The 15,998-nt window shown below is 39.6% G+C and overlaps 2 protein-coding genes across 4 annotated transcripts in view; both read right to left on the bottom strand.

The window, feature by feature from the left end:
- Positions 1–4,634, bottom strand: part of LOC126497311 (solute carrier organic anion transporter family member 1A5-like) — a 69,110-nt gene extending 64,476 nt beyond the window's left edge. For 2 of the 3 annotated variants that reach the window (XM_050135256.1, XM_050135259.1), the window contains exon 1: positions 3,171–3,279. In XM_050135256.1, coding sequence (XP_049991213.1) covers positions 3,171–3,230 — 60 coding nt within the window. In that variant the 5' untranslated portion in view covers positions 3,231–3,279. Of the gene's footprint in view, positions 1–3,170; positions 3,280–4,615 lie in introns of those variants that run through there. The other variant, XM_050135257.1, reaches the window with a different exon arrangement.
- Positions 1–4,736, bottom strand: part of LOC126497335 (solute carrier organic anion transporter family member 1A5-like) — a 185,723-nt gene extending 180,987 nt beyond the window's left edge. Inside the window, 1 exon segment of the mRNA XM_050135305.1 lies at positions 4,616–4,736. The gene's annotated coding sequence lies outside the window, so the exon portion shown is untranslated.
- Positions 4,737–15,998: the final 11,262 nt, after the last annotated feature.

Raw genomic sequence — 15,998 nt, 5'->3', positions numbered from 1 at the left:
GGGGAGGATTGGGGGAACTTGGGGAAACAGGATTGGAATAAAGGGAGGTTGGATATGGGAGCAGGGAAGCACATATCTTAGTTAAGGGAGCCTCCTTAGGGTTGGCAAGAGACTTGAACCTAGAGTGGCTCCCAGGAGCCCAAGGCAATGTCCCCAGTTAGTCCCTTGGGAAGCTGAGAATAGGGAACCTGAAATGACCCTATCCTATAGCAATATTGACGAATATCTTGCATATCACCATAGAACCTTCATCTGGTGATGGATGGAGATAGAAACAGAGACCCACACTGGAGCACTGGACTGAGCTCCCAAGGTCCCAATGAGGAACAGATGGAGGGAGAACACGAGCAAGGAAGTCAGGACCATGAGGGGTGCACCCACCCACTGAGACAGGGGGGCTGATCTATTGGGAGCTCACCAAGGCCAGCTGGACTGTGACTGAAAAAGCATGGGATAATACCGGACTCTCTGGTTATGGCGAACAATGAGGGCTGATGGGAAGCCAAGGACAATGGCAAGGGGTTTTGATCCTACTTTATGTTCTGGCTTGGTCGGAGCCTAGCCAGTTTGGATGTTAATCTTTCTAGACATGGATGGAGGGGGGAGGACCTTGGACTTTCCACAGGGCAGGGAACCCTGACTGCTCTTTGGACTGGAGAGGGAGGGGGAGAGGAGTGGGGGGAGGGGGAGAAGCGTGGGAGGAGGGGGAGGGAAATGGGAGGCTGGGAGGAGGCGGAAACTTTTTTTTCCTTTTCTCAATAAAAAAAAATTGACTTGTAAACTCATGGTTTTAACATCTTCCCATGACCTCCATACCAGTGTCTACTTTGTTGAACTCCAAAGTAACAGTGGTGACTTGATTGGGAATGGCCCTGTAAGCTCGTAGATTTGAATTCCTGCAACCATGTAGTGGCATTAGGAGCTCTGGCCTTGTTGGAGGAAGTGTCAATGGCTGGCTCTGAAGTTTCAGAAGCTTCAAGTGGGCCCAGTACCACTTTATTCCTGTTGCCTGTTGATCTGGGTGTAGAACTTTTGGATCCTTCTTGAGAACTGTATCTTCCTTGGGCTCCCATGCTTCCCACCATGATAGTTATGGACTAAGTCTCAGAAGTTGTAACCCAGCCCCAAATAAATGTTTTCCTTTATAGGAGTTACAGTAGTTATAGTGTCTCTTCACAGCAATAGTAACAATAATCAAAATGAGTGTTGGGAAATGTTTATGATACCTGATGATATTTCTCTATAAATGCTACTAATGTTAGCAACTGATAATCAGAATACCCATCATTACCCTTAGCTTTGAAGATGGAGATGTGGCTCAGCAGTTAAGACCACTGGCTGCTCTTTCTGAGGACCTGGGTTCAATTCTTAGCACACATATTGTGTTTTAAAACTACCTGTATCATCAGTTCCAGGGAACTCAACAACTTCTTTTTTCCTCCAGGGAGACCAGACACACAAGTGGTACACCAACATACATGGGGGCAAACCAACCATAAACATAAAAACCATAAATTGAAAGTAATTAACATATTTAACAGTGGAGAGGGAGGCATAGGTCAGGGACAGAGGAATTGCCCATTGTGTTGAACATCTGGGTCTAATTCCTCATACTACTTGAATAGGATGGCACCGAATGGTGAACACTCACATATATACAGAGACAGACACACAGAGAGATACACATACACAGAAGTTTCAGAATGATGGTTTTGTCTTAAAATGTAGGACTACCACTATCCTTTTCAGATGAAGTACAGACACATTGCACAAATTTTCCAAAGTGACACATTGAGTAAACATCTTTCAAAGGTTCAGGTCAAGGGGCCCTGGGCTCTTCAGAATGTGAGAACTGAAGGATAACATGAGGGGTTGGGTTTCAATAATTCACACATCACTGCAGGTAAAAACACTTCCCATGGCTGAGTCTGAGGCCTCCTCTCATTTATATTATTGTATGGAGTCGACTGCAGGTGAATAAGGTAAATGAGCTTGTGATTGGATGACTCAGGATGCAGCAGCTTAGAGAGGAGCCTGGGAGGGACTCTGCAGAGACTGGGGAAGTGCTCAGATTCCCTGAGTTAATGCACGTTCACATTTGGTGATCACACAAAAATGTCTTTAGAACTGTGAGATGGACAACTATCTCAAAACTACTGAAAACCACACAAACAGTAAAGAGAATGTATAGGTTTCTTACAAAATATTTGCAATATTGTCAAAACTCATAGACTATATTCATCTAACTAGATCATAAACTCACTTCTGAATATTAATCAACAGACCACTTCTACTCAGGAACTACTTCTTAGCTCTGACCCTTGATATTTTGTCAAAAACCCCTGAGAAGGGAGCACTGGCTGGACCTTTGACCTCAGGCCAAGTTCCAGCACGGTATAATACACATATAAAACATTTTAAACCTCATGCTCCTTTAAGACCCCTTGCTGAGGGAGCTAATTCTACTCCTTCAGCCAATAGCCTTTAAGATACCAGCCCACTTGGGCATGGACTCTTTTGCTTTAAAAATCAGTGGTAGCTGTGCACTCTCTCTCTTGCTTTTGTCTCTGCTTCTGGCTGCTAGACTCCATTCCTGTCATGAAGAGGACTGTTCTCTAAGACAGTGATCTATAAGTTTTCCACTTAAATAAATAACACTTTTATTAATTATAATTCCAAACTGGTGTGAGAATGTTTTGTGACTTATGCCTTCACACCCCTAAAATAGTGATTCTCAACCTTCCTAATGATGCACCCTTTAACACAGTTCCTCATGTTCTGTTGGCCCAACCATGAAATTATTTTATTTGATACTTCATAGCTCTAATTTTCCTACTGTTATGAATTGGAAAGTAAATAAGTGTGCTTTCCAATGATCCTAGGTGACCCCTCTGAAATGGTCTTCAACTCCCCAAGGGAAGTGAAATCATAGGTTGAGAATTTGTCCTCAAAGTTAGTTTGAAAAATCTTTTTAGTTAAATAATTTTAGTTAGACAACCATATTAAATAAGTCAACTTCTTTAAGGCAATAAATTAAGAACACATTAAGCAAAATAGTTTTTAATGTTTAAAATTTCATATAAACTGAACAATGTTATAAGAATTTTCAATGTTTACTTTGAATGACTGTCATGGCTATATACATACACATATATCCAAATAATTCATACCTTCATTTTTGAAAAGCATGTCACCCCATGGGTTGCAATACTTTTCCCAGGTTCTCCCATGTTCTTTTGATGGCTTCCGGATGTTTATGTTTTAAATGTCTTACTGCTGCTTTTTCAAAAAAAGCAAATAATTGTTAATTAAATTATTTACTGAACTATAATGAATCATTCTAAAAATGAAAAAAAGCCATCATAGGTCTCTTATTCATGATTACCATTGTTGTGATGAAATATTAGGACAAAAATCAACTTAAGTGGAAAGGTTTTATTTTAACTCACAAATATTGTTCCCTGCTTTGTTCCTCATGGCTTGCACTGCCTGCTTTCTTAGACAACCCAGGACTGCCCGCCCAGGTGTGTTACACCCACAATGAGCCAGGCCCTTCCACATTAATCTTCAATGAAGAAAATGTACCACAGAAAAGACCATGTCTTTTGGGACATTTTCTCAATTAATAGTCTCCCTTTCCAAATGTCCCTAGCCTGTGTCAAGTTGATATTAAACTGTTCAGCACAGCTGTGGAGGTGGTTTAGTAGATAACAGGTTTGACTCTTATGATTGAGGACATCAGTTTGGATTTTTGGCAATCAAGTGAAAAGCTGGACTTCTCTACATAACCCAAATACTGGGAGGACCCAGAGAGCAAGATCACTATAGTGTGCCAACCTGGTACTCTAACCAAATGAACAACTGACAAATTGTTGAAAAAACTCCATTATAAAACCTAAGTTAGAGCATTCTATAGGAAGACATTCAGTATTGACTTGTATGCATATATAATATGTACATCTGTATATGTGCACCTGTACCTGCACACATACATGTACATACATAACCATATGTACATATTCACTGCAATCACATATATGAACACATAACCACTTGAATAGGAACAATTTATCTAATACCTTGAATATTATAAAATTTTCTAGGAAGTTTTTTATTCTGACTGATCGTCAAAATAATGCAACAAGAGAAGGTTTGGTTTGCTGTGGGAACTCCTTCAGTCAATAGTCTTTAAGATACCGGCCCACTTGGGCTTGGTCTCTTATACTATAAATACAGCCATAAATCTCTCTCTCTCTCTCTCTCTCTCTCTCTCTCTCTCTCTCTCTCTCTCTCTGCTGCTGCTGCTGCTGCTGCTGCTGAATTTGGTTCCTGTTCCCTGTTTGCGCAGAGGACTGTGATCTGTGAAAATATACCTAAATAAAAAATCCTTTATTATATTCAACTCTGAGCTACTTTATAGCTTCAGTATACATTGGTTTGCTGATTTCTACTGAAAAAGCCAATGCAAATTACTATACTTAGACGTTGGTGTTATTATATCATGTGTCAGAGCTTGTTAGGCTCTGACATTAAGCTAATGACAGTATGGTTAAAATAAAGCTTTTCAATTATTTAGCAAAACAAAAGAAACCAAGATGATGCTCTTTGAACTTACTTGAAGGCTGCTGCCTTTAAGAACTCAGTGATATCTCTTGGTTTGTTCTCAACCTCTGCCTGAGTTCACAAATGCTGCTTTCCAGGTTTCCTTCTCAGGATCTTTACATTCCAAACTTCCCTGGAGTCTCAATATGAGAAAAAAACTTTCTGGGGCACTTTTGATTCACAGAAACCTAGGGAGACATAAAATTTTAATCAAGAAAACAATATAAATATAAGCAACAGATACATTTATGATCTAGGGACAAATCTAAAGCTTCGAAGTTTTAAAATGTAGGGATATGAAAATACTAGAAACCCAAAGAAGCATTTGGTATGGTTGTTTATCACTACATCTTATGTATGGACAAACATGCACCTCTCTGTATAGGTTTTATGCAGGTGTGAATATTAATATGTAATGCATAAATGTCACTTGATGTCTATTTAACAGTATCAGCCTCATCAAACTATTTTGTGTCTTGAGAGTAGGATGTTTTCATCACCATTTTAACTTTATATTTATTCTAGAAAGTCCATTTCAACATGCAAGTATTATTTTTCACCCATATCGAAAAAACTAATTTATGAAAATCCTCTGAACAGCATTCATTCAGCATGTAATTCAGAATGGTTCTAAGTTTATAAAACGTTTACCATAGTTTCAAATCCCATTCACAACTGAATAATTAAGTATGACACTAGTTCTCTTTACTGCCTTGAATTTATAACAAATATTTACTGAACATATACTTTGTTCATGAAGCATCAATATTGAACAAAGAACAAGACAAACTTGCTATTTTATAGAGGAGTGAAGTTGTTTGAGACACCTCTGTCACCAGAGTAAGTTGTTTGTTTCAAATTTCTAGGAACATAGGCTTCTTCTGAAGAAGATACAATTATTTTTCTTAAAAATTTAGAGGTACACTGGGATAGAATGGGGTTACAAGGCTGAGGTACTACTTCCTTATTGTGCAAATAAGGAAGAAAATTCATAGGATCTATATGAAAATATAGTGACTGTCTTGGCAGTTAGGAACAGACATAGGAATGAAATCCCAGACTCAAGGCTCCCACATAAAACTTCAGGTCCAGAGGGAGTGCAGGGCACCTTCAGCTCCTGTTGCAGGGGCTTCTTTGTTACACACAACCCTCCCCTTCCCTGAAGTTTGCCCTTTTGTCTGTGGGGTCCTTGGAGTTCCAGGAATCCGTGTCCCTGTGCTGAGGATAACCTTCCAGACCAGTGAGTGGGTGCCATCCTTGGGTGGGATGGATGGCCCAGGAAGGAGCACAGGGCCCCTCCACCACTACTTCAGGGGTTTCTTTGTTCCACATGACCCTGCCTCCCCCAAGCCTGCCATATTGTCTGTGAGGTCCTTGGCCCAGGAACAGTCCCTGCTCCTGCATTGAGGAGATCCATCCAGAGAGTCAGTCACAGCAAAGATTGGACCAAGACACCGAGACTATCCTGGCTGCATTGGAAGGAAGAGATGGGCAGGCACCAATGCAACTTCTCCAACAACTTGAAAGGCAACATGACATCACCAGAGGTCAGGGATCATGCAACAAGAAGACTTGAACACCTTATTCCAGGAAAAATTAAATGGAGGCAATGAATAAAGCACAAACTGAGGGAAGGCTGGATATGGAAAATCTGGGTAAATGAACAGGAACTACAGAGAGAAGTATAACCAACAGAATATAAGTGCTAGAAGAAAGAATCTCAGACACTAAAGATACTATAGAAGAAATTGATTAAAGAACACAACAAATCCAATAAAACCTTAAAACAAAACATCTGGGAAATCTGGGACAATATGAAAAGACCAAACCCAAGAATAATAGGGGTAAAAGAAAGAGAAGAATTGCTTCTCAGAGGCCCAGAAAATATAGTCAATGAAACTATAGAAGAAAACGTTTCCAAACTGAAGAAGGATATTCCTTTTTTTAAATGTATTTATTTATTAAAGATTTCTGTCTCTTCCCAATCGCCGCCTCCCCTTTCCTTCCCCGTCCCCCAATCAAGTCCCCCTCCCTTGTCAGCCTAAAGAGCAATCAGGGTTCCCTGAGGTACAAGAAGCATACAGAACACCAAATAGACTGGATCAAAAGAAAGCATCCCCATGCCATATAATAATCAAAACACAAAACATAAAGAATAAAGAACAAATATTAAGAGCTGCAAGGGAAAAAGGGCAAGGAACATATAAAGGGAAACCTATAAGAATTACACCTGATTTCTCAATGGAAACCATGAAAGCCAGAAGGTCTTGGATAGATGTGCTGCAGACACTAAGAGACCATGGATGCAAGTCCAAACTACTATACCCAGCAAAGCTTGCATTTACCATCAATGGAGAAAACAAGACATTCAAGGACAAAAACAGGTTTAAACAATACATAGCCACAAATCCAGCCTTACAGAAAATACTAGAAGGAAAATCACAAACCAAGGAAGCCAACAACTCCCATAATGACACAAGCATCTGACAACCCCCCACCAGCACAACTCAAAGAAGGGAAACACACAAATACTACCACCAGAAAAAATAACTGAAGTTAACAACCACTGGTCATTAATGTCACTTAATATCAATGGATTCAATTCACCTATGAAAAGGCACAGGTTAAGAGAATGGATAAGAAAACAGGATCCAACATTCTGCTGTTTACAAGAAACACACCTCAACCTCAAAGACAGCCACTACTAAAATTCGTGATCCTAGAGAAACTAAATAAGTAGCTTATATATAAGTAATAAGTATAAGAAAAAAACATATATTTATCCTCCTGGATATTAGAAGTAGACAAGATCACTGGGCAAAAGTTGGGAGCACGGGGGTGGGGCTGTGGGGTAGAAGGGGATACGGGGAGAGAAAATGGAGAAGAGGAGGATTGGGGAGAGCTTAGAGGAATGGGATGGTTGAGATGGAAGAAGGGTCGATATGGGAGCAGGGAAGAAGATACCTTAACTAAGTGAGCCATTTTAGGGTTGGCAAGAGACTTGGCTCTTGAGGGGGTCCCAGGTGTCCAAGGGTATTTCCCCAGCTAGGCCTTGGGCAGCAGAGGTTAGGGTGCCTGAACTGGCCTTCTCCCATAGCCACACAGATAAATATCTTTCATATCACCATAGAACCTTCTTCTGGCGATGGATGGAGATAGAGACAGAGACTCACATTGGAGCTTTGGACTGAGCTCCCAAGGTCCAGATGAAGAGCAGAAGCAGGGAGAACATGAGCAAGGAAGTCAGGACTGCAAGGGGTGCTTCCACCCACAAAGACGGTGTGACTGATCTAATGGGAGCTCATCAAGGCCAGCTGGAAGGGAACTGAATGAGAATGTGATCAAACCGGACTCTCTGAATGTGGCTGACACTGAGGGTGGACTGAGAAGCTAATGATAATGACACCGGGTTTTGATTCTACTGCAGGGAATGGCTTTTTGGAGCCTAGTATGTTTCAATGCACAGCTTCATAGATCTGGATAGAGGGGGAGGGCCTTGTACTTCTCACAGGGCAAGGCACCCTGACTTCTCTTAGGACTGGAGAGGGAAGGGGATGGGGAGTAAGGGGAGTGGAAAGGAAATTGGGGGATGGGAGGAGGTGGAAATCTTTAATAAATAAATACAGAAAAAGAAAAAATATGCCACAGTGAGATAAAAAAAAAAACCTTCAGGTCCCCTTAACTTCTTGTCAGGACCTGATACTGATTAAGAAATAAATTGCAGAAAGTGGTAATATTGAGTAGAGATGAGACTCATGATTTAAATCTATACCAAATATAGATGAAACATCAACCTCTGGACTCTCCTCCCTGATTCTTTTCCGCATCCTTAGTGCAATCTTTCATTAGTCTTTTCTAGCTTCTCACCCTTCTTGCCTGTCCTGAGTCCAGGATGGTCTCCCTAAACATTGCCAAAAAAGCTTACTCCTCTCCCAAATCAAATCTGACTTCTCTTTCCTTAGTGTCTTAAAATGTAACCATTCTCTATATGTACTTTTCATTATTTTAGCCAGGAGGAACTGGAGGTGTCATCCACATCTTTGGATGGCTTTTCCTGTACACACTAAGTCATCACAGTAGTTTTTATCATGAACTTGAAGATTCCTTTCCAAAAGCTTTTGCTCTGTCAGAGAAGTTTTGCAAACAAGTGTATTGACTGTAAATAAAGTGTGCAAAACCAATCTCTTGAAAACAGATTCAATGTAAATAGACTAACACCCACCTTCCTCTACTGTGCCAATGCTTTTGTGAAAAACATTATATCTTTTCATATAGACATTTAAACATGTCTATAGAGGAAATGAGGCAAACCAAACATGTTTCATTTATTCAATAAAACCTGTGTAACCCAACATTGAATCAGGTCACAGGCCCAAGTTTTGCACATTGAACCTAAATGAGAAACATGCACCAAGTAAGTGGCAGTCACATGAACAGTGTGCCTTTGTTAGGTCAACATTGTTTAAACAATGCTTCTGATCCCATGATCACACAGTACCACAGCAAATATGTATAACTCATCAGTGCTCATGAAAACAGAATGTTCCACTTTTATTGAGCAGACAACACTGTCAAGTCTCCCTTCTTTAGCTCCCAAATGAGGCATGGGAACAAACCAATGTTGTTCCTGAGCAAAAGAGTCTACAGCTCTGAACCATTTTGCATTGTTTGTTTCATGCTAAAGGGTATGACATAATGCCTGCTCTCTCTCTCTCAAACATTTTAAGAGCACAGTGGAAAATTGCTAAGTCAGTGGGTGAGCATACTACAAAGCATATCTATAGAACAGTAACTACCTTGCAGTACTGACACTGTATACACACTGAACAGAAACCCTAGTAGGGGTTAATGATCCTTAACCAAAACCCAGGGAAATACAACTCTCTACAGGTGAATAAACACAATAACTCATGCTCAGATCCATGAAGTTTGTAGTTATTACTACATACATACATACTATTCATTCCACCTTAATCTGTACTATTAAATTAATGAGTCAAAGGATTTGCTTTACTATGGCAAAGCAAATAATACATACATGAAGAAACATGAGGAGATGGTCCTCTCTCTGATGATGAAAATAAAAAAGTCACAGCAGCCAAAATCTTATGAAACCACCTTTCTCTGAAATCCTTAAATTGCATCTAACTGCTAGAGACAGCTTATTGGATGTTGTCCAGCTGAAATGCTTTCAACCAATACCAAACCAAGAAAGGGCATGGAGAATCAACAGTGACTTGTTTGAGTCCAAAAAAATTATTTTACCTTGGTCAGCTTTTCTATTCAGGAGTAAAATAAAACAATACTGAATTCTAATTATTTAGCTTGACATATACAGGTACACTTTTATATCCTACACTCAAGGTATCTGGAATGTACTTCTCTAGAGAAAACTTAACCAGACATCAAGCACCTTACCCATTCATGTGATTCTACCATGCAAAACAAGTCTGGAACATGGACAAACCCTTGACCAGCAATCTTGCCAGTTTGTTACTTTACTAAATTTCCAGCACAGTTGTAGATGTTAGGTATTGAAGATGAAGAAGAGGAAGATTGTGCTTACTCTCAAGAGGTCTCAGAAGCTATGAGAGACGTATAATTAACTAGTAATGGGTAGCTATTGCCATGATGCAGTCAGTTTCAGAGGGAAAAGATTAATGAGAACCATTCTTATGCCTGTGTCATCCGAGTACAGTATAATAGTTTAGCTGTTGTGCTTTGAAATAAGTACAAGTTTGAAAATCTGTTTGCAAACTGTCTGCATGCTTTGGGACAGACCACTAAGTTTCTCTAACCACAAATAAAAACAGCATCTATTGTCCTCAAAGTACAGAGAAGAATAAAGAATTTGTGATTGAAACCAACAGAATTTAATGTGAGGAAACAGTCACAAAAGCTCAAGAAGAGTTAGAAAGTAAAACTGGGAAGCAGGTTAAATCAGGAAAAGAAAGAGCTGAGATGCACAAGCTGGAGTCCTCAATGTCAGAAATCTACCACTGGAAACTAGGAAAGCCCTGGCATTTCCCCCTTCTCCACAATCACAATGTCACACAAATATTTACCAGTAACATATACTAACAGAGTCTGATAGGCAGGAAACCTTAGTCTTCAGTCTGGGATACAGAATAAATAGAGCATGGGAGTTAACGGATGTGAAAACAGATGAACACTAACCAAAACCACCATAATCATCACTGCCAAATTCAATATCTTAACACATATTATAAAATGACCACACAAGCAAGAGTCAGTTAACGGTAGTTGTTTGCTGCTGCAGAATAGATTTACAGTCTACCGTGCTGTTTCAACAGGGTCAGGAGACAGTTCCTTGAATATTTAACCAGTACTCACTTCCTATACTCACATCTCTGAGCTACAGTAAACACAAGGGTTGCCATCAAGTCAACTGATTTCTTTATTGACTCAAATGCATGGGCTTATTTATTCTCCATCACTGCAAAAAGAGCAATAATCACCAGGTCTTCACAGAGTATGGTGTGCCCACGAGGAGATGACCAGCTATTTGGAGGCTTACTGACAGGAAGTCCATTTGCCAACTGAGACAAGCCACCACATTCTGAAATATCTGCTTATTTAGTGCTCAGTGGTATTTTGGACTCCATGTGTGATGTGTGTTGTTCAGTTGAGTGACAGTACATAAGGAAAGTTTCAAAGAGTCTTTGTTCCTGAAGAACTGCTACTACAATGGAACATACAGCTCTGGTACAATTTAGATAACACATTATCCTAACAAAATTGAATATCATGGGAGACTACAGAAAATAAATAATAAACATCCACCTGAAGTACTCTTCACAGATTTTAAGCATTATTCCTGGAAACCTGTCACAATAGTGTATTCAGTTCTGATAAAAATCCTGTAACATAAATACTGTCATCCCAACTTTAGAGGTACAGGATTTAAAGTGATGGGGTATCAAACAACTATCTAATGTCAGAGAGGTAATAAGTGGTAAAGTTGCTATTAATCCTTGTAGACACTTTCCAATTGCAGACAGTTGTCCCTTTTAGGTGCATGTGTCTTTGTGTAAGACTTATGCCAGAATCTTCTGAATGAGTTTACAACAGAGTTTGTTTTTTTTTTAAATCCTATGTTAATTTCTATATTGTTTCTATAAGTATCATTACAGGTCTTTTTCTAGTTAAAAATGGAAATGAACTAGAGAGCTATTGTTAGAAGCACTTGCTCATTGGATAGAGGACATTGGGTACATTGGGTACTAGCACCCAGAGTAGACAGCCATCAAATCCCTGGAAGTTGAGCAAGGGATGCCAAAATACAAAAACGTGGCAGTAACTTGATCAGAAATGTTTATATGATTTTATGCTAATGCATTTTCTTCATTTTTGGTTTTGTGTTTGTGTGTTTATACATGGATGTGCACATGTCTGTGTGTGAGAGCACATGTACACGTGTGGGTGCATATATGTGTAGTGCATTGTGATGTGGGGGGTTCATGCACGTGTGTGTGTTTGCATACAAATATGCATGCATGTAAAAGCATATACCCATTTAAACAGATACACATGTGGAGGACAAAGAAAAGCCTCAGGCATTGCTCCTCAACTTTTACTTGATTGAGACAGGGATCCTTCTCTTTGCTGATCCCTTCTGAGGCTCACTGGCCTGTGAGCTTCCCAGGTTTCTTCTGGCTATGCCTCCCATCTCTTGGTGGGAATGCTAGGATTTCAGACACTTCCAGCTATACTTGGGTTCTGGGTATCTGAACTCAGATCCTTATACTTTCATGGCAAGCATACTGATCTCTCAGCATTTTCCCCAGGTTCCCATCTTAGAGTTTCTTGCAGCCTAGGATCATGTGCTGTATTGTAAACTCCACTACCAGAGCTGCTTTTCTCCTGGAAAATATGTTCTGTTGCTAGAAAATCATTACCAATGGGTACCCAGCCTCCACAGCTCCACTGTGGATCACACCCAGGAAAAATATCTCTGTCCCTCTCCATTTTGCAATTGCCACAGTTTTGAAATTTTCTAATACATTACTAAGTTGGGGGCATTTGTACTCAGGTATTCCTGGTAATGTATTTCTCTGTTGTTAACATAATAAGTAGACTCTAATGCATCTGAGTTCATGTGATAAATGCATTGCATATCATGAAAGCATGATGTGTTTGTGAAGACTGCTTTGAAGGCAAAGGCATAAGTTACAACCAATCCCACACCAGTTCCCAGGTATTCATGGAGATGTCCTCAGCTAGTTTCTTGGACAGCTGAGGAGAGGGAGCCTGAAATGGCCTGATCCTATAGCCATACTGATGAATATCTTGCATATCACCATAGAACCTTCATCTGGCGATGGATGAAGATAGAGACAGAGACCCACGCTGGAGCACCGGACTGAGCTCCTAAGGTCCAAATGAGGAGCAGTAGGAGGGAGAACATGAGCAAGGAAGTCAGGACTGTGAGGGGTGTGCCCACCCACTGAGATGGTGGGGCTGGTCTAATTGGAGCTCACCAATGCCAGCTGGACTGAGACTGAAAAAGCATGGGATAAAACCGGACTCTCTGAACATGGCATACCACGAGGCCAAGGACAATGGCACTGGGTTTTGATCCTACTGCATGTACTGGCTTTATGGGAGCCTAGTCTGTTTGGATGCACACCTTCCTAGACATTGATGGAGGGGAGAGGACTTTGGACTTCCCACAGGGCAGGGAAACCTGACTGCTATTTGGACTGGAGAGGAAGGGAAAAGGGGATGGGGGGAGGAGGAAGGAAATGGGAGGTGGAAATTTTTAATAAAAAAAGATAAGTTTTTCTCACTAGAGTTGGATTTATGGTAGTCAGATACTGCCTGGTTCTAGTTTAGTCAACATGTCACATTGCAAATCAAATAATTTGCTTGTCTGTGCACCTGTGGTGATAATAGCTACATCTATAAAGAAAGAAATGGAAAATGATCAGAAAGTCAAGGAACAGGCAAAGGTGATAGAAAAGGTAATTTTGCACTTAGTCCTCCAAGACAATGATACTACTGAGATTTGCTTTGGTTCTCTAACTATTGTAAAATTTTATTTGTATATAATAATCCAATACTTCTGTAGTTCTTGGCCTTAAATCATTCAACTTACTTCAAATAGTGTCCAAGTAATCAAAATCCAACTTAACAACATTAATATTCTTTGATTACCAAATATGAATCCCAGCTCACTTTTTAATAAATAACTTTCAATAGTAAAAATAAATAAATAAATAAGTAAGTAAATAAATTATCACATTTATGTATTTTTCTGTGTGTATGTGTGTGTGTGTTGAATTTGTGCTATGGCATATATGCGTGGGTCCAAAAAAATCTTGCAGGAGTCACTACTCTCATTCCACCACATGGGTTTTGGGGATGTGAATCAAGCATATGTCCAAGGCAACAACTGATTTTACCCACTGAACCATTGTAAAGGCTTCTTAATAGGTTTTCTAGCGCTGTCCCAATCTGTTGTTGGAGGCCATTTGTTCATTTGCAGACTGCCCTGACTTGAAATAATCACACAGAAACTATATTATTTGCAATACTGTTTGGCCAATAGCTTAAGCATATGTCTGGCTTACTCATATATCTTAAATTAACCCATTTCCATTATTTCATATTTTACCATGAGGCTTGTGACCTACCAGCAAGATTCCAGTTAGCAGCTCATGTCTTTCTCCTCTGATGGCTCCATGGCTTCTCACAACTCTGCCTTTCTCTCACTATTTAATTTAGTTTTCCCTGCCTAACTGTACTCTGCCCTATCATAGGCCAAGCCAGAATCTTTATTCATTAACCAACAAAAGCAACACATATACAAAATGAATTCCCACAACACAAATCCAATCTCAGACATTGTGCTTTGGTGATTATCTGTAGTTTAAGGATAAGAACCAATGCTTTGGACTTTTCTTGGCAAGAGGGGGATTTTCAACCATTTACAGAGAACATCAAGGGGCTGAGAGATGATTTGTTGGTTAAGAGCACTTGCTGTTCTTCTCAAAGCACACATCAGGTTGTTCAGAACTACCTGCAACTCCAGCTCAAGGGGATTCAACACCCTCATCTAGCCTCCTTTGACAACAAAACCCATGTGACAGACACACATACTCACACACATCATTTTTTATTAAAATTTCTAAGAATGCAAACTGTTCAAAATACCTGCCAATACTAATCTATCTAAAGTCCCTTCATTATAAGGCTATCATTACACCACTAGTGTGGGAATATTATGGGAATGATTTGATACCTTTCCAGTGTGCCCAGGCACATAATGCTCATTTGTCCCAATATTGGTAAAGGGAGCTTTGGTTATGTGGTTCATGTGTATCTTCCAATTTTTTTAGCATCAAGGTATTTTCCCCATTTTAATAATAGCATGTTTGTGTGGAGTTCTATAGATCACACAGTCTCTTGTATATCATTAATTCACTAGTTTTAGCACTCAGTGACAATTTAAAATTCCATTATTTGTGTTAAATGTAGCAGCTGATATTTTGTGCTAAAAGACTGGCTCTCTTATTTCTCAATATTTACTAACTCAAATTAGTATGGACTTATAGATTTTTACTATACTAAATAGGTTATAGTCTACTTCCTTGATCATTGCATTATCTGTTTTTTTTTTTCATTTCTGAGAAAAAAAATCTGACAGAACATTGTAGAATATTACTTTAAGTGTTGTTGGAGGTTTCTCTCATGCCCGGTCCTGCAGTCATTAAGTCCCAAAGAAATCACACATAGGTCTACATTAATCATAAACTGATTGGCCCATTAGCTCAGGCTTCTTATTAACTTTTATAAGTTATATTAACCCATTATTCTTATCTTTGTAGCCACATGCTCAGTACCTTTTCAGCGAGGCAGTCACATCTTCCTTTTCCTGTGGATGGGCAAGGACTGTGTCCTCTTTCCAGAATTCTCCTGTTCTCTTTGACCCACCTCTACTTTACCCTGGTTGTCTCACGTATACTTCCTGATTCATGACTGCCAATCAGCATTTATTTAAAATATAAATGACAGCATACAGACTATTCTCCTACACGACAGGGCCTCCCAGACATTCTGTCAGATGAGAGTGCCTCACTGAAAAAGGTACTGAGCCATGAGGTTAATATAGATAAGAATAATGGCTTAATATAAGTTATAAAAGTTAAAAAGAAACCTGAGCTAATGGGCAAATCAGTTTATGATTAATGTAGACCTCTGTGTGATTTCTTTGGGACCTAATGAATGCGGAAACCAGGCATGACAGAAAACTCAGACAACAAATGGTGCCCAACATGTGGGTGACTGTATTCACATAAAGCCTGACAGAGCTTGGGAAGTAATTCTAGACAGAAAAGAATAGAGTTAAGAATAGCTTACTAATAGCAGCATTT

Source organism: Alexandromys fortis, unplaced genomic scaffold, assembly GCF_014885135.2.
Source record: "Alexandromys fortis isolate MF-2015 unplaced genomic scaffold, M_Fortis_MF-2015_v1.1 scaffold_21, whole genome shotgun sequence".
Classification (NCBI taxonomy): Eukaryota; Metazoa; Chordata; class Mammalia; order Rodentia; family Cricetidae; genus Alexandromys; species Alexandromys fortis.
This window is presented reverse-complemented; position numbering and strand designations above follow the sequence as displayed.